Source organism: Pantherophis guttatus, chromosome 5 (assembly GCF_059756535.1).
Source record: "Pantherophis guttatus breed Tessera chromosome 5, ASM5975653v1, whole genome shotgun sequence".
Lineage (NCBI taxonomy): Eukaryota > Metazoa > Chordata > Lepidosauria > Squamata > Colubridae > Pantherophis > Pantherophis guttatus.
In genome coordinates this window covers 74,516,417-74,534,692 of record NC_142067.1, presented here as the reverse complement: position 1 = coordinate 74,534,692, position 18,276 = coordinate 74,516,417, and the positions used below count along the sequence as shown (strand labels likewise).

General features: G+C 42.6%; 1 protein-coding gene across 3 annotated transcripts in view; it reads right to left on the bottom strand.

Moving 5' to 3' along the window:
* Positions 1 to 17,951, bottom strand: part of PCYT1B (phosphate cytidylyltransferase 1B, choline) — a 97,452-nt gene extending 79,501 nt beyond the window's left edge. The window contains exon 1 of one of the 3 annotated variants that reach the window (XM_034433159.3): positions 17,608 to 17,951. In XM_034433159.3, the coding sequence (XP_034289050.1) occupies positions 17,608 to 17,724 (117 nt within the window). In that variant the 5' untranslated portion in view covers positions 17,725 to 17,951. The remainder of the gene's footprint in view (positions 1 to 17,607) is intronic. The other 2 variants (XM_034433160.3, XM_034433161.3) reach the window with 2 other exon arrangements.
* Positions 17,952 to 18,276: the final 325 nt, after the last annotated feature.

Here is an 18,276-nt window from a genome sequence, read left to right as displayed (position 1 = left end):
ATACAATAAAAAAAGAGAAGGAGAGGAAAATAATAAAACATTTACAAGATGAAGAGGGGAAATTACACTGTAGAAATGAAGAAAAGAAGATAATAATTCAAAAATATTATGAAAAACTTTATTATCAAGAGGAAATCTTGGAGGAAGAGATAATAAAATATTTAGAAAAATCAGATTTACCTAAAATAACTGAACAATACAAGGGAATGTTAGAAGAAAGTATAACAATGATGGAATTAACAGAAGCAATCAAAAGACAAAAAAATGGGAAAGCACCAGGACCGGATGGCCTATCAGTGGAACTATACAAAACATTTCAAGAAGTGATGAGTAATGTAATGTTGGAACTATTTAATGAACTTCTAATGAAGGCAAGAATGCCAGACTCATGGAGTGAAGCCTATATAACACTCATACCTAAAGAAGATGCTGATTTACAATTGATAAAAAATTATAGACCAATTTCACTATTAAATGTGGCCTATAAGATATTTGCTTCAATAATGGCGAATAGGCTAAAAAGACTATTAAATGAATTTATCCATATGGACCAAAATGGTTTTTTACCTAGGAGACAAATCAAAGACAATATGAGGATAATTCTAAACACACTGGAATATTATGAGACACACTCAGAAAAACAAATAGCAATGATGTTTTTAAATGCCCAAAAAGCTTTTGACAATGTGAACTGGCAATTCATGATAGAACAATTGCAGATAATGGATTTTGGGGAGAGATTTGCAAATACAAAAAAATAATTTATGTCAGACAATTTGCTAAGATAATGATAAATGGAGAAATGACAGAAAATATTACTATTACAAAGGGTACAAGACAAGGATGTCCCTTATCCCTGTTGTTGTTTATTTTGACTTTAGAAATCCTAAACAAAAATTGGGCGTTGGTCTTACCTGATACGCCCTATCTGTAGAAGGTAGGCACGCCAGTCACATGTGAGTTATTGGCTTGGACTTCATCCAACGAGACTGGGTCTGCTAAAGTTAAAAGCCTCGCCTTCTGCTGCTTGCTTCAGTTTTGAGATGAGGTAGAAACAGCAGACTATTGTGACTGTAGGAAAATCAAGAAGAAAGTGAAACAACCACCCCTCTCCCAAAACAGAGCCCGGGAACGGCCCTAAGAAGGGAGGGAATGACTGGCGTGCCTACCTTCTACAGATAGGGCATATCAGGTAAGACCAACGCCCAAATATATTATTGGTAGGCACGCCAGTCACATGTGGGACATACCAAAGCTGATGTCCTATAGGGAGGGACCAGGCCGGAACTGGGTATCACTTGCCGAATGCACCGCCTGCAACACCCTTCGCCCAAAGGAAGCTTCCGCCGAAGCATAGATGTCCAGCTTGTAATGAAGAATGAAGGGCGATGGTGATGTCCAGGTTGCCACCCGGCAAACCTCTTCCAAGGAAGCCTGGGTGGACCAGGCTGCAGATGTGGCCGCACTCCTAGTGGAATGAGACATGATATTACTAGGTATTGGTAACCTCTGAGCTGAGTAGGCCGAAGCAATAGTTGCTCTGATCCAGCGACCAATGGCTGTGGCTGTCAGTTTAGAGCCCATGGCTGACAGTTGAAAGGCCACGAAGAGCGATTCCGTTCGATGAAAGGACGAGGTGCATGCAATGTAAATCTTGAGTGCCCTCCTGACATCCAGAGTATGCCAAACTTTTTCCAGACAATGCCGGGGAGAAGGACAGAAGTTGGGAAGCACCAGCTCCTGAGTCCTATGGAAGACTGAGTTAATCTTAGGCAGGAAGGTAGGATCCAGACGAAGAACAACCCTGTCAGGGTGGAAGATGCAGAGGTCCTGTCGGATAGACAAGGCGGCCAATTCAGAGATACGATGGGCAGATGTGATAACCACAAGGAAGGAGACTTTAAATGAGAAGAACTTAAGATCCACCTCACGCAGAGGTTCAAAGGGAGGTTTAGTGAGAGCTGACAACACTTTGTTGAGATCCCAGGTGGGAAACCTATGAATCACTGGTCGAAGATTGGAAGCCCCTCTCAAGAAACTGCGAATCAGAGGCTCCTTGGCTAGAGAAGAACTCGAACCACAGGTGAGAATGGAAGAAATGGCCGCCACTTGCCGTCTGAGTGTGTTGGGCATGAGGCTGGAGACAAATCCCTCGTGAAGAAATTCAACAAGCTGAATGACAGACACAGAGGTGGGAACTATGTTATGCCGTCTGCACCAGCTGGAGAAAGAATTCCATGTGGCATCATAAATGTGGTTCGTGGATTGGTGTCGAGAGGCCTGAATAATCGAAATAGCCTCTGGGGATAACATGGCCTCCATTAGGATGCTCCACTCAACCTCCAAACAGCCAGTTGGAATGATTGAGGGTCGGGATGAACCAGGCAACCCTGGAGGAGAGATATTTGGTTGTTGGGAATCCTCCAATGGGGAGTGACGGACAATGAGATCAGATCCGCGAACCATGGCCTCCTTGGCCAGTGAGGAGCTATGAGCAGAAGCTCGGCTCTCTCCTCTAAGAGCTTCCGTATCACTCTGGGTATTAACGGCAGGGGAGGAAAGGCGTAGAGAAAAACATCCAGTGGCCAAGGGCTGCGCAAGGTGTCCACTGCTTCCACCCCCGGAGATGGGAACCGGGAAAAGAATCGAGGAAGTTGATGGTTGGCACTGGAAGTGAAGAGATCCACCGATGGGAGACCGAAACAACCCACTAGTTCCTGGAACAGCAGGGGGTGCAGGCTCCATTCTGCCTGATCTACGAGAGAGCAACTGAGGAAGTCCACCTAAACATTGCTCCTTCCCGAGATGTGTTCCGACTGAAGTGACAGAAGATGGGCCTCTGCCCAAAGGCCTACCTAAAGCATATCCTGCATGAGGGCTTTCGATCGAGTGCCTCCCTGACGGTTGATATGCGCCTTGGCCGTGGTGTTGTCTGTGAGGATCAGGACATTTGTCCCGTCGATGTGGGGGTGCAGAGATAGAAGGGCAAGGCGAATAGCCTGAAGCTCCAGAAGGTTGATGTTGAGTGAACGCTCCTGCTGCGACCAAGAGTCCTGAACCATGTGAGATCCCAGGTGAACTCCCCAGCCTGACAGGCTCGCATCCATGGTGATGATCAATCTGCGAGGCTTGCAGAAACTGCTTCCCATGGAGATTGCCTCCGACGTCCACCAATCCAGAGACCTGAGAACCCCCGGAGGAATAGAAAGATGGATCCTTGAAGATGCTGCGAGGTTCCTTTGGTAGGGCAGGAGGAACCACTGTAAAGATCTGCTATGGAGGTGAGACCAAGGGACAATGCCATAAGCAGAAACCATCTTCCCCAGTAAACTGGATAAATCTAGGATGGAAGCTGACTTATGCCTCCTAAAAAGATTAGCTAGATCTGAAATACTGTGCTGCCTGTCAGGTGACAGGAAAACTTTGGAGGAAACTGTATCTAATACCGCGCCTAGGTGTTGAAGGTGGGTAGAAGGGACAAGGTGACTCTTTTTCCAATTAATAGAAAAACCATGATCTCGCAAGATCGAAATGGCTGTAGCTATCTCCCCTCGAGCCCTAGCCTCTGACCTGGAAAGGATGAGGATATCATCCAAATAAAACAGAATCCTAATGGGAATAGTGGAAATGTGAGCCACAAGGGAGGCCATTATTTTGGTGAATGCCCGAGGGGCAGACGACAGACCAAATGGAAGGGCCCTGTATTGATAGTGTCTATCCCTATAACAGAAACGAAGGAATTTACGATGGGAGGAAAGGATAGGGAGATGTAAATATGCCTCCGTGAGATCAATGGAAGCCATGAAATCACCTGACTTGATAGCTAGTAAAATAGTTTGCAAAGATTGCATTTTGAACCGGCGGTAAATTACATGCCGGTTCAGGGATTTAAGGTCAAGAATAGCTCTCCAATCCCCAGAGGACTTAGGGACTAAAAATAAACGAGAGTAGAAACCTTGCCCCTGTTGATCCTTGGGAACAGGTTGGATGGCATTAATTTGTAAGAGATGCTCAATGGCCAATTCAACTTCAGCTCTCTTTACTCTATCCGGAGATAGAGGACAACGCAAGAAGAACTCGGGGGGGGGGGGGTTGGAGCGAAATTCCAGGGATAAGCCAAATCGAGTAGTGTTCCGAACCCAAGAATCAGAAATGGTGGAGTCCCATTGATCAGCGAAAAATGCTAATCTACCACCTATTGGGAGATCAGAAGAGGAATTAACGTGATCTCCTGAAGGGACGGTCCCTGCCTCCCCTAAAGGGCCTCCTGGCGGAAGCCCTGTATTGCTGCCTGAACTGACTGTCTTGCTGAGGGAAACTCCTGGGTTGAAAGGAACGCTGGAAACGTTGCTGGTAAAATCCTGAATCTTGGCCACGAAAGGAACCCGATCGAAAGGAACCTGGAGCACGTGCCTCCGAACGTCTGTAAAAAGAAGGTATTACCTTACGATAGTCCTTGGTTTCAATCAGCAGGGGTTCCAGAGGAGCTCCAAACAACTTCTCTCCTGCATACGGGGAAGAGGCCAAACACCATTTGGCCCGGACATCAGCCTGCCAGTTCCTGAGCCACAGAAGACGGTGAGACATGACAGAAGTACCTATGGCTTTCGCCAAGAATCTAGCAGCATTGAGGGTAGCATCCGCCAAAAACTCTACAGCCGCTAGAATTTTATTTAAATCTTGGTGAGATCTGGAATCAGAAGCAAGAAGTCTTTCCTGGAGCTGTTTAATCCAAAGAATAGTAGCCCTATTAAAGAAGGAAGCCGCCCAAGAGGCTTGAACAGCCCACCCAGAGGCTTGATGACCCTTAATGAGAGACCTTTCTGCTCGCTTGTCCTCTGGCTTTAAGGATTCCCCCGCAGGCCCTGTAACTGGGGAAGAAGATGCTAAAGCCACCACTGGTAAATCTACCAATGGCACCTATAAAATAGATGAGAATTTCTCAGCCACATTGTAAAATCATTTATCCAGAGAATTGGGAACAGGCCCAGTGCTGGGAAAAGACCATTGCTTTTGAATAATATCAGTGAACAATTTGGGAGCAGGAATGGATTCCGAGCGGACCGTAAGCTGCTGGAAAACTGTTGAAGATGGATCTGCAAGATCGGAAATAGGATCAGGTCTGGGGGAAGGAACACCAAGACGGGTAGTGTTTTGAGCCTTAAACAATAAGGAATGAAACATTTGAGGTCTAAATAAACCTACAAAGGCAGGTTGATCTGGCTCCAGATCTTCATCCTCTGAAAGATCCTGGTCTGGAAGAATTTCACCTTCAGAGAGAGATTCCTGAGAAACAGAGTGAGATGAATCTGCTCTTTCACAATGAGAAATGTTCTGTTCAGAAGATTGAGGCCTGTGTGAATGACCATGGTGGCTTACTGAAACGGAAACCTCAGAAGAAGCTCATTGAGAAAGACCATCAGCTATCCCTTGACGAATTGCAGCAGAAATCAAATTAGCTAAGGCAGGTGAAATCTCAGGCAGAGCCTGATCACTCCTAATATTGCTTTCAGCTCCAGAAACAGAAGCAGTTTCAACCATGATCTCCTGAGGAGTGTCCTAAATTACCACTCAAGGCTGGGCGGGGCCCATTGGAGAGATAGGGAACACAGAAGCAGCCTCTGCTGAATATAAACCTCCGTGCAAGCACCTATCCGGGGACAATGAAGGAGAAATAGAAGGCCTGGCCACAGAGGCTTGATCTCCTGGGTCAAGAACAGAAACAGTGGAAGGGGCATCCACATGGACTTGAGCAGGGACCACTACTGTCCCTGACTGAGCCTTTTGAAAAACCTTTTCCAGGGCTTTATGGCGCTTTGCTTCCTCTCTAGGAATCTTGGAACCCCTAGGGTCAGCTTGGCGAGGTGCCTTAGAAGGTCTGGGAGGGGCCTCAGGTACAATCTCGTCAGGATCTGCCTGTTGTTGCCTCTTTCGTTTAGATGCAGCTTTGGAAGGAGCCATTTTATTAGTACCCAGGCTTTAGAATTTAAATGCTGGGATTTAAAAACAATCTCTCAACAAAGACCACTTGTGCTCAGGCTTAATTGAGTGCTGGGATTTCACAATAAGGAGAGGCCCAGAAAAAACTTCCAGAAAGAGAAAAAAAAAACCCCAAATACTTGCGCTTTGCAGCCTCCACGTGGAGAAAACCTTAACTGCTAGCCTGCTGGCTTAGCGCGATCAGAATGGGAGTGGTAAGGCTTTGGTGCCAAATACAGGAACTCACAACCAGTTGTCATCCACCCACGCAGTAGAGAGAAAAGGGCGAGGAGGTTCCTGCAGACGCGGCGGAGCAAGCTTGTGTGTGCTGCGATATCAGAATGCCGGCTGGCAGATCGAAGCTGCTCTGGCGGCTAGCAAACTCATAGGCAAAGCCCACTGACAATTTTACAATCCCCAAAACAATAAAATAAAATAAATAAAAATCTAACTCCTACAGGTACGACTGTCTCAATGAAGACCGAGTCGAAAAACTGAAGCAAGCAACAGAAGGCTTTTAACTTTAGCAGACCCGGTCTCATTGGATGAAGTCCAAACCAATAACCCACATGTGACTGGTGTGCCTACCAATAATAGATTATTAGGCGAAATGAAGAGATAAGAGTACATTAAAAAAGAGTACAAATTACAAGCTTTTGCTGATGATTTAGTATTCATATTAGAAGAACCTCAAACAACAGGCCCTAAATTATTAGAAGAAATAGAAAGTTATGGGAAGGTCTCTGGTCTAAAAATAAATTTTTAAAAAACGAAAATGTTGGTGAAATTACAGAAAAACAAAAAAGAGAGATAAAAGACAAATTAGATATACAAATTGCGAAAAAAGTAAAATATTTGGGAGTCTATTTAACATCAAGATGTGCAACGATAAAAGTGGATAATTATTATAAATTAAAAGAACAAATTGAGAAAGATTTGGAAAAATGGAAAAATCTTCAACTGTCATTTATGGGAAGAGTCGCAATAATAAAGATGAACATTTTACCAAGATTATTATTTTTATTCCAGACAATACCGATAAAAATTGAGAAGGCTTATTTTCAATATTTTAATAAAATAACAAGGAAATTCATATGACAAGGGAAAAAAGCAAGAATAAGTATCAAAATGTTACAGGATATGAGACTATATGGAGGATTTGGACTGCTGAAGTGGAAATTATATTACCAGGCAGCAGCATTGATTTGGATGAAGGAATGGGTTGAATTAAGAAATATAAGACTATTAACACTAGAAGGTCACGATTTACAATTGGGATGGCATGCATTTCTATGGTATGGTAGAAGCAAGATACATATGGACTTTCATAGACATTATGCAAGGAACATATTGTTATTGGCATGGGAGAAGATTAAAGACAAATATTATGTGAAAATACCAGTATGGTTATCAACAATTAAAGCATTAATACACCCAAATATTTTTAATTTTAGAAATATTGCTAGATATAAGGAGTTATTAACAGATAAGGGGGAATTGAAAGGGAAACGAGAATTGGAAGAACAGGATATTGAGATGGATTAGTATATGTATATGCAAATACAAACAAGATATGAAAAAGATGCATGGTTTTTATTTAGAAAAGACAGAGTTGGATAGGACACTCACAGAAACAGAGGATAAATTAATTTTTAAAAATTATAATTTTTTACTTGGCATTGAGCTAGAGGAAGAACAAGTAAAAGAAACAATGATAGCTTGGGCAAAGAATTTTGGATATTCAATTGATTTAGACAAATGGCAACAGTTATGGGAAAGGAATTACAAACTACCGTATTTTCCGGTGTATAAGACGACTGGGCGTATAAGACGACCCCCAACTTTTCCTGTTAAAATATAGGGTTTGGGCTATACTCGCCATATAAGACTACCCCTCTTCCAATGCACACCAAATAAAAATTAAAAAACATCAACTGGCTCACCTACAATGTAAAAGCAGCTGTGCTAGTCCCAAAATGGCCCCTGCAACAAGCAGGAACCTCACACAGCCACAAAAATCCAAAAAACCAACTTTCACACTTTACACACACAAAATTCCACATACAGCTTTGTGAGATTTTGTGTGTTTGTGTAGTTAGAGTGAAACACTACAGAAACACACTAAATCTCAGAAAGCTGCACAAATTTTATTTTATTTTATTTTATTTTAATTTTTATATGAAAGCTAAATTTAAAACTTCCTAAACTTTAAATGGCTAGGTCTAAAAAAGAACAACTAAAAAAACCCCAATTGACTATTTTTTTTAAAGCTCCCAAAGGGGAAAAAAACTTACCCAATAGAACAGGGGTCTCTAACCTTGGCAACTTTAAGACTTGTAGACTTCAACTCCCAGAATTCCTCAGCCAGCTTTGCTTTGCTGGCTGAGGAATTCTGGGAGTTGAAGTCCACAACTCCCTGCTTGCTTGATTGCTGATTGCTGATGGAATAGATTCAGGCAAGCGAAGCAAGGCAAGCGTTGGGACTAGCAGCTGAGGTAAGCAAGCTGGAGAGGGAAAACTTTTTATCTTTTACATGGCTCTGGCCATCCCAGCTGAGTTGCAGGGAACTCAGCTGGGATGGGATCGACCGTCAGAGCTGGGACCGTCAGAGCCATGGTTCTGGCGATCCCAGCTGAGTTGCAGGGAACTCAGCTGGAATCGTCAGAGCTGGGATCCTCAGAGTAAAAGGGAAAAAACTTTTTTCCTTTTACATGGTTTCTGGCGATCCCAGCTGAGTTGCAGGGAAGTCAGCTGGGATCGCCAGAGCTGGGATCGCCAGAGCCATTTAAGGCTCGTCAGAGCCTTTCGGGCTGGTCTGCCTGGTTACAGGAGAACGACACCCGGCGTATAAGATGACCCCCGACTTTTGAGAAGATTTTCATGTGTTAAAAAGTTGTCTTATACGCCGGAAAATACGGTAATAATGTCCACTGCATATAAAGAAAATCAATATAAAATGTTTTACAGATGGCATATGCCTCCTGAGAAGCTGGCAAAAATGTTTAAAGATAAATCAGCTAAATGTTGGAAATGTCACCAGTTACCAGGATCTTATTATCATATGTGGTGGACATGCCCAGAAGCTAAAAACTATTGGAATAAAATTAACACATGGTTGGAAGAAATGACACAACAACGTATTGATTTAAAACCACAGCTGTTCCTACTGGGTATTCTACCAGAGAAAACTAGCAAAGAAAATACTTATTTGATTATACATGTAATAATAGCTGCAAGGATTGTTTTTGCACAAAATTGGAAAGCAGAGAAAATACTCTTGGAAGCAGAAGTAATTAAAAAAAATTAGACTACGCAGAAATGAATAGATTAACTTTGATGATTAAAGAAAGAGAGGATTCAGAATATTTTAAGATCAATTTTACCAATGGTTAGAAAAGAAATACAGACAAGTAAATTAATAGCTATGTAAGAAAATGCTTTAATTAGAATACTTTTGGAGAAATGTTGTAATAGATTTGGTGAAAATGAAGACAAAAGAAGTAACAAAAAAAGAAGTCATGGAGAAAACGCCAAGATGTCGCACAGAAGGGATGATGTATTAAATGTTTGTTTGTGTATAAAATAAAAAAAAACTTTTATATAAAAAAAAGAAAGCTCAAATTGCCCAGGGAGCTGCTGATACAGTTCTACAGAGGAATTATTGAGTCTATCATCTGCACCTCTATAACTGTCTGGTTTGGTTCTGCAACCCAACATGACAGACACAGACTTCAGAGGATAATTAGAACTGCAGAAAAAACAATTACTACCAACCTGCCTTCCATTGAGCATCTGTATGCTGCACGAGTCAAAAAGAGGGCTGTGAAAATATTTATAGACCCCTTGCATCCTGAACATAAACTGTTTCAACTCCTACCCTCAAAATGACGCTATAGAGCACTGCACACCAGGACCACACCTTTTCTGAATAGTTTTTCTCCCAGAGCTATACTGCACTGCAGCTATATATGCACTCAACAATGAACTAAAGGGCCACCATCAGTGAGCTGTTGGACAGTATTACTTGGTTTGTTGTGTGGATGTTTGGGTGGTTTAGGGGTGGGGAATTGTGGTGGGTGGGAGTGTGTTTGGGGATTGTTATGTGTGTTGGACCTGGTCTTTGGGTGCTAAGTGAATTTTGTTGTATGGGTATACTGTGTATACACAATAAATGGGTATACCGTGTATACACATACAATGACAATAAAGTTATTATTATAACAACTAGACACAAGAACAGTTTTTTCCCGAAGGCCATCGCTCTGCTAAACAAATAATTCCCTCAACACTGTCAAACTAGTTACTAAATCTGCATTATTATTAATCTTCTCATCGTTCCTATCACCCATCTTCTCCCACTTTTGACTGTATGACTGTAACCTTGTTGTTGGTATCCTTAAGGTTTACATTGACCGTTTCCCTATGACTATCATTAAGTGTTGTACCTTATGATTCTTGACAAATGTATCTTTTCTTTTATGTACACTGAGAGCGTATGCACCAAGACAAATTCCTTGTGTGTCCAATCATACTTGGCCAATAAAGAATTCTATTCTATTCTATTCTATTCTATTCTATTCTATTCTATTCTATTCTATTCTATTCTATTCTATTCTATTCTATTCTTTCCAACAAATAAAAAACTACAGACCAATATCCCTGTTGAATGCGGATTATAAAATATTTGCTTCAATAATGGCAGAAAGACTAAAACTATTTCTAAACCAATTTGTACATCCAGATCAAAATGGTTTTTTACCTAAGAGACAAGTTAAGGATAATATGAGAATAATCTTGAATACTTTGGAGTATTATGAAGCACATCCAGAGAAACAAATGGCGCTGATTTTCTTAGATGCACAGAAAGCATTTGACAATATGAACTGGCAATTTATGTTAATTCAGTTAAAAAAGATGGACTTTGGGGAGAGATTTGTCAATATGATCAAGGCGATAAACCATAAACAAAAAGCAAAAATAATGGTAAATGGAGGTATGACTGAGAAAGTTAGCATTAAGAAAGGTACAAGACAAGGATGTCCCCTGTCCCCATCATTGTTTATATTGACACTGGAAGTATTAAACAGGAACATTAGACAAGATACGGAGATAAAAGGTATGGAGATTAAAAGGGAACAGTACAAGTTACAGGTGTTTGCAGGTGATCTATGTTTATGTTTATGTTTATTATATTTGTATACCGCCCTTCTCCCGAAGGACTCGGGGCGGTGAACAGCCAGTGGTTAAAATACAAAAAATACAAAATTTAAAACAATATTAAAATCCAATTAAATTAATTTGGCCCACAGTTAAAACACCCCTATATTAAAACCCATAATTTAATAATTTAAAATTAAAACAATTTTAAAAAGTTAGGTCAGGTCAGCCCGGCTTGATGAAACAGAAACATCTTTAGGGCATGGCGGAAAATGTGCAGATCCGGGATCCGCCGTATCTCCGGGGGCAGCTCGTTCCAGAGGGTAGGTGCCCCCACAGAGAAGGCTCTCCCCCTGGGGGCCGCCAGCCGGCATTGTTTGGCCGACGGCATCCTGAGGAGCCCCTCTCTGTGGGAGCGTACTGGTTGGTGGGAGGCTACCGGTGGCAGAAGGCGGTCTCGTAAATACCTGGGTCCTAAGCCATGGAGTGCTCTAAAGGTGGTAACCAATACCTTGAAGTGCACCCGGAAGACCACTGGGAGCCAGTGCAGCTCGCGCAGGAGAGGTCGCCCCCATAACCACCTGCACGGCTGCATTCTGGACTAGTTGGAGCCTCCGGGTGCTCCTCAAGGGGAGCCCCATATAGAGAGCATTACAGTAGTCCAAGCGGGACATGACGAGGGCATGAGTGACCGTGTGTAAGGCATCCCGATCCAGAAAGGGCCACAACTGGTGGATCAGGAGAACCTGATAAAAAGCCCCCCTGGCCACAGCCGTCATATGCTCTTCCAAAGACAGCCTTGTATCCAGGAGGACACCCAAGTTGCGAGCCCTTTCTGTGGGGCCAACGACTCGCCCCCAAAAGTCAGCGATGGTACCAACTGACTATATTGGGATGCCGGAAGCCACAGCCACGGGACGGGTTGAGCCTGAGCCTGTTTCTCCCCATCCAGATCCGCATGGCCTCCAGGCACCGGGACATCACATCAAGGGCATCGTTGGGGTGGTCCGGGGTGGAAATGTACAGCTGAGTATCATCAGCGTACAGGTGACACTTCACCCCGAAACCATGGATGATCTCACCCAGCAGCTTCACATAAATGTTGAACAAAAGGGGTGAGACAACCGACCCTTGCGGCACCCCACACACAAGGTGCCTCGAGGTCGATCTCTGTCCCCCCGTCAACACAAACTGTGACCGATTGGAGAGGAAGGAGGAGAACCACCGCAGCACGGTGCCCCCTATCCCTAACCCCTCCAGTTGGTGCAGCATGATGCCATGGTCGATGGTATCAAAAGCTGAGAGATTTAATAGGACCAGGACAGAGGAACAGCCCCTGTCCCGAGTCCTCCAGAGATCATCCACCAACGCGACCAATGCCGTTTCCGTGCTGTGCCCAGGCCTGAAACCCGACTGGAACAGATCTAGATAAACCGTTTCCTCCAGGTACCGGGGAAACTGTCGCACCACCACACTCTCAACAACTTTCGCCACAAAGCGGAGGTTGGAGACAGGATGATAATTTGCTAATACAGCCGGGTCCAGGGAAGGCTTCTTAAGGAGGGGCCTCACCACCGCCTTCTTCAAGGCAGCGGGGAAGTTACCCTCACTCAAAGAAGCAAAGCTGAGCAAAGCTGAGGGAGGGAAGGGGATAGGATAGGGGAGGCTTCTGTGGGGCAAGGCTGACGGTGAAGGGGATAGGACAGCGGTTCTTAACCTGGGGGTCGCAACCCCTTTGGGGGTCGAACGGCCATTTCACAGGGGTTGCCAAAGCCCTCTCTGCCCCCCCATGCCTTCACTCACCCTCACTCTCTGCCTCTGTTGGATCGCCGGCCGTTCACTTACCCCGCCTACTCCCAATCTATTGCTGCCTCCTGAGTCCCAGCTGATGGCTAGCGGGAAAAAAACTGTCTAAATTCTTGCCGCGGGGCTTCAAAGGGCCGCCCTACAGCTGATCAGTGTTAAAAGAAAACAAATGAGTAGACCGGTGCCTGCAAAAATAGAAAAAACGGCCCCTTTCAGCTTCAGGATAGGTTAATTAGCACAAGTTGATTAGATCAGCCTCGACTCTCAGCTGATTTGCTCTCAGCTGTTTTGCGGAGGACTCTGTTGCTAGCTGCAAAAAAATCTCCAGCAGATTTTTTCCCCCTAGCTATGCTGAAAAAACGAAACTGAAAGTAAAGCAGGGTCTTTGCTGCAACGTGACAAAATGAGGCAGAGAGAAATTTCTTTTTCTTTTTCCTCACCAAAAAAAGGTAGGTGCAAAACTGCAAACAATGGGAAATTTAGGGCAAGAGGAGGTTCAAGATTTTAAAACACAAAAGAAAAAAAGCTCTATTTAACTAGGGAATTGTAATAATTGAGATACTATTAATAGTATATTGTGTTGAAAGCAGAAATGGTTAAGTTGTGGTTTGGAGGAATATATGGGGGAAATTATTTGGTTTATTATTATTGGTAAATATAATTAATTGATTTGTAAGAAATTGGATTGCATGGAAATAATTGGAATATTCATGTTCATATTGATTAATATACAAAAAAGATAGTTAAATAACTAATTGATTTATATTAAAATGTTGAATTTGTATTAAACAACTGTATTACATAATTACATAATTAACCAATGTGAGGATGGATATAAAAATAGATGACAATGCGAAGGGGTATAATATAGAATAGAAGGGAAAAATTGAATTTGATTAAGATTAGAGATGAGGATGAAGGGTAATATTGTTTTTTTTAAAAAATAGATGAGGAATAGATATGGCAAAAAGGAAATATAGAAATTGTAAATTTAATTGAAATGACTAAACACTGTTTAAATTTGTGAACCGGCCAAATACTCTGTTCAAACAAAATACATTGTATGTTTGTATGTGTGTTTCTAATTATTGCTATTTATTCATATTTGTTCTCTTTTATTCTTTAAAGTTTAACAATTCATTCTTTATCTTAATATCTTCATATTTGTTTGGGGTTGGTTTTCTTCCCTTTCATCTTTTTTTATTGTACAGCAATCTTTCTCCTCAAACCTACCACCTCTCTCTTTTCTTTCCTTCTTACTTTCTCTTCCCCCCCTCTTCTCCTCCCTACTTCCTCTTCCTTTCTCCTTCTCCTCCTCTCTTCCTCCCTCTCTTACCCTCACTCCTACTCTAATTTCCCTTCCCTTCCTTCATCCCTCTCTATTGCTGTATCCTTTTATGCATATGGACTACTCAGAGGGCTGAAAAAGTTATTTTTGACTGGTCCTCGCACTTTTGCCCAGTCCTCGAACTTACGACTGTCCTCACATTTTACGTTTTTGCCCTATCTTGTCACCATGGTGAAGAGAAGCAGTTGTGAAATGAGTGACACGGTTGTTAAGAATGCTACAATGGGCATAAATGATGACCCGTCATAAGTGCGAAGACCGGTCAAAAGTGCGAGGACCTGTCAGAAATCACTTTTTTCAGCCCTCTGGGTAGTCCTTTTGTGCACATGGACTACTCAGAGGGCTGAAAAAGTTATTTTTGACTGGTCCTCGCACTTTTGACCAGTTTTCGAATTTACGACTGTCCTCACATTTTACGTTTTTTGCCCTATCTTATCCCCATGGTGAAAAGAAGCAGTTGTGAAATGAGTAACATGGTTGTTAAGAATGCTGCACGGGCATAAATGTGAGGATGGTCATAAGTGTGAGGACCAGTCAAAAGTGTGAGGACCTGTCAGAAATGACTTTTTTCAGCCCTCTGAGTAGTCCCTATACACATAGCCATGGCCACCCGGTCACATGACTAGCTAGCCACGCCCACCCAGTCACATGACCTCCAAGCCATGCCCACAAAATAAGCCACGCCCACAGAACCGGTAATAAAAAAATTTAGAACCCACCCCTGGTTGGGGGTCACCACAACATGAGGAACTGTATTAAAGGGTCGCGGCATTAGGAAGGTTGAGAACCACTGGGATAGGATAAGGAAGGCTTCTGTGGGGAAAGCCTTAGGGAGAGAATGGGATAAGAGATGCTTCTGTGGGGCAAGCCTGAGGAAGAGAAGGGGATAGGATAAGAGAGGATTCTGTGTGGCAAGGCTGAGGGAGAGAAGGGGAAAGGACAGGGGAGGCTTCTGTGGGGCAAGGCTGAGGGTGAAGGGGATAGGATAGGATAGGCATCTATAGGGCAAGGCTGAGGGAGAGGGGATAAGATAGGGGAGGCTTCTGTGGGGCAAGGCCAAGGGTGAAGGGGATGGGATAGGGGAGGCTTCTGTGGGACAAGGCCAAGGGTGAAGGGGATGGGATAGGGGAGGCTTCTGTGGGGCAAGCCTGAGGGAGAGAAGTGGATAGAATAGGGAGGCTTCTGTGGGGCAAGCCTGAGGGAGAGAAGAGGGTAGGATAGAGGAGGCTTCTGTGGGGCAAGGCTGAGGGAGAGAAGGGGATAGGATAGAGGAGGCTCCTCTGGGGTAAGGCCGATGGTGAAGGAATAAGAATAGGGGGGTTTCTGTGGGGCAAGGCTGAGGGAGAGAAGGAGATAGACAGGGGAGGCTTCTGTGGGGCAAGCCCAAGGGTGAAGGGGATAGGATAGGGGAGGCTTCTGTGGGGCAAGGCTGAGGGAGAGAAGGCGATTGGATAGGAGAGGCTTCTGTGAGACAAGGCTGAGGGAGAAAAGGGGATAGGAGAGGAGAGGCATCTGTAGGGCAAGTTTGAGGGAAAGAAGGCGATAGCATAGGCTTCTGTGGGGCAAGGCTGAGGGAGAGAAGGGGATTGGATAGGAGAGGCTTCTGTGGGGCAAGGCCAAGGGAGAAGGGGATAGGATAGGGAGGCTTCTCAGGGGCAAGGCTGAGGGAGAGGATAGGATAGGAGAGGTTTTTGGGGGGCAAGACTGAGGGAGAAGGGGATAGGATAGGGAGGTTTATGTGGGGCAAGCCTGAGGGAGAGAAGGGAATAGGATAGGATATGCTTCTGTGGGGCAAGGCCGACGGTGAAGGGGATAGGATAAGGAAGGCTTCTGTGGGGAAAGCCTGAGGGAGAGAAGTGGATAGGATAGGAGAGGCTTCTGTGGAGTAAGCCTGAAGGAGAGGAGGTGATAGGAGAGGCCAATTGTACTACTGATTAATTTTCAAGTTCTGTCAATTTATCAAGCCCGACCACATAGTTTCCTAGCAGAGCACGACTATTCGGCTAGTAATAAGACATATGGAAACTTATTACTACCATCTATGTATTAACTATAATATACTATGAGCCCCTAATGGTTTTTAAAATGTATTAAAATTGATTTTAATATTTAAAAATGCCCCAAAGTAAGTTACTTGCTAAATTCACTGTTTATTTTTGAGCAAGAAAACATTAACTACCTCCTATTTACAGAAAACTCTTCTGAGATTTGCTTTCTCAGTTAGCCACTACCCAGAATACATCAAAAGTTTTTCCTACAATGGAGAAAATGATATATTTTTGCTTTTTGTTATTTTCTTTTTTGTAACTTCTGTTATTACAGAGAGTGCAGTTACTGGGCCATTGTGGATAGACAAGGTTAGGTGCTCTGGCCTAATCTTAATTACATTTACTTTCAGAGAAGTAAGCTTAGCACTTTTTTCTTTTAGAGATAATGTTCTCATCCCAGACATATAAATCAGGAAAAACTATGTTCGTTTTCCAAATCTCATTATCTCCTAAAATGATTGCTTCCTTCCATGCAAATTCTTAATAAATTCTTATGGAAGCTCACACAAAGCTAATAGAACAAAGAACAGAACAAACTCTTATCCTTTCTACTTTTTAGAAAATGCCTTTAATTAAAAATTTATATGCAAGATTATGCCAATGAAAATGAATTAAATCTACTTTTAAGACATGTTAGGCCGTGAGGAAAGGTTGCTATATTCTATACCCAACTGGCTTCTTTATATGCACTGCTTCAATAGGTAAATTACTGAGGAAATGCAGATTTTCTCCTAAAATAACTCTCCCAACTCATATGTGCTGAACTACTTGAAAGTGACATACAATTTCAGATGATTTATATATACAATTTAACTGCATCTCTGGAAAAAAGAGAGTGAACTGTGATATTGTTTCCCAATGTTCTCTGAGTAGGCTTTTTAAAAATTAATGTGAAAATCTGTTTCTAAGCAAATTTGTTTTAATAAGTAAAAATACAAATTAACAGACAAGGATTAAGTTTTGTGGCAAATCTAACAAAGGCTAGAGGAAAAGCCTATTGTAGAGCTGGATGGACTTTTTGTTGAAAAAAGCCAGGTTGCAGAAACATACTATAATCCCAGATTCTCTCTCTGAATGCAGCAGGCACAATAATTGCTTTGTAACCCACATTCTTGTAATAAAGAAAGCAAACACAGACCTAACACAAATCAGGTCCCTTTTTCTATTTCTATTCAGATTATAAAGCAGGATTAGTCTATAACCTCATAATGCACCAAACTCAAGAAGGCAAAAAAGAAAAAAAGAAAGTATCCTTTGTCTTTTACTTACCAGTTGAGGCTGAGGACATGTGTGCTCTATCTCCTCCATGATTTCTGAAGGAAGCTCATTAGAAAAGGATTTTGGGATACCTGTTTCTGACTCAGCATTTGTTGCAAGTACTGGCATGGCCAGTGAATGCTTCTTGCGATGATGCCCTTTCTGCTATTCTCTTCTCAGCCAGATAATGTTTTCTCATGTAATTCTTTCTCTCCCTCACCTTTTTCCCCTTCTCTTCATTTCATTCCCTTGAAAAATTAAAGGTTTTTCTTTCGAGAAGAAGCCAAGAGGCAAGGCCTCAGTTTATCACTATAACAACCAGCCAGCAGCAGAGCAGTTGGTACATGATATAGTATTCTAATTTGCATGACACATTCTGGTTGGTTACTGTCATCATAGTACCACTTTGACTGAAGTAGCTGATATATGCTGGGAGGCAGGTTGATATGAATGCCTTCTTCCCTTTATTTAGGGCTTTCCTGCTTAAGTGTCACATGACTTTACACGTTTGATAATATTTTTCACATTTATTATTATACATTTATTTCATTTTGCATTTTTCTTCCTATTCTTTTAAACAAAAAGGCACATACTGGGATTTTTGATGACTGAATTGCTCTAAATTTAAAATTCTATTTCTGTATTTAAAAATAAATGTATGATTTAGAAAAAGAGAGTGAG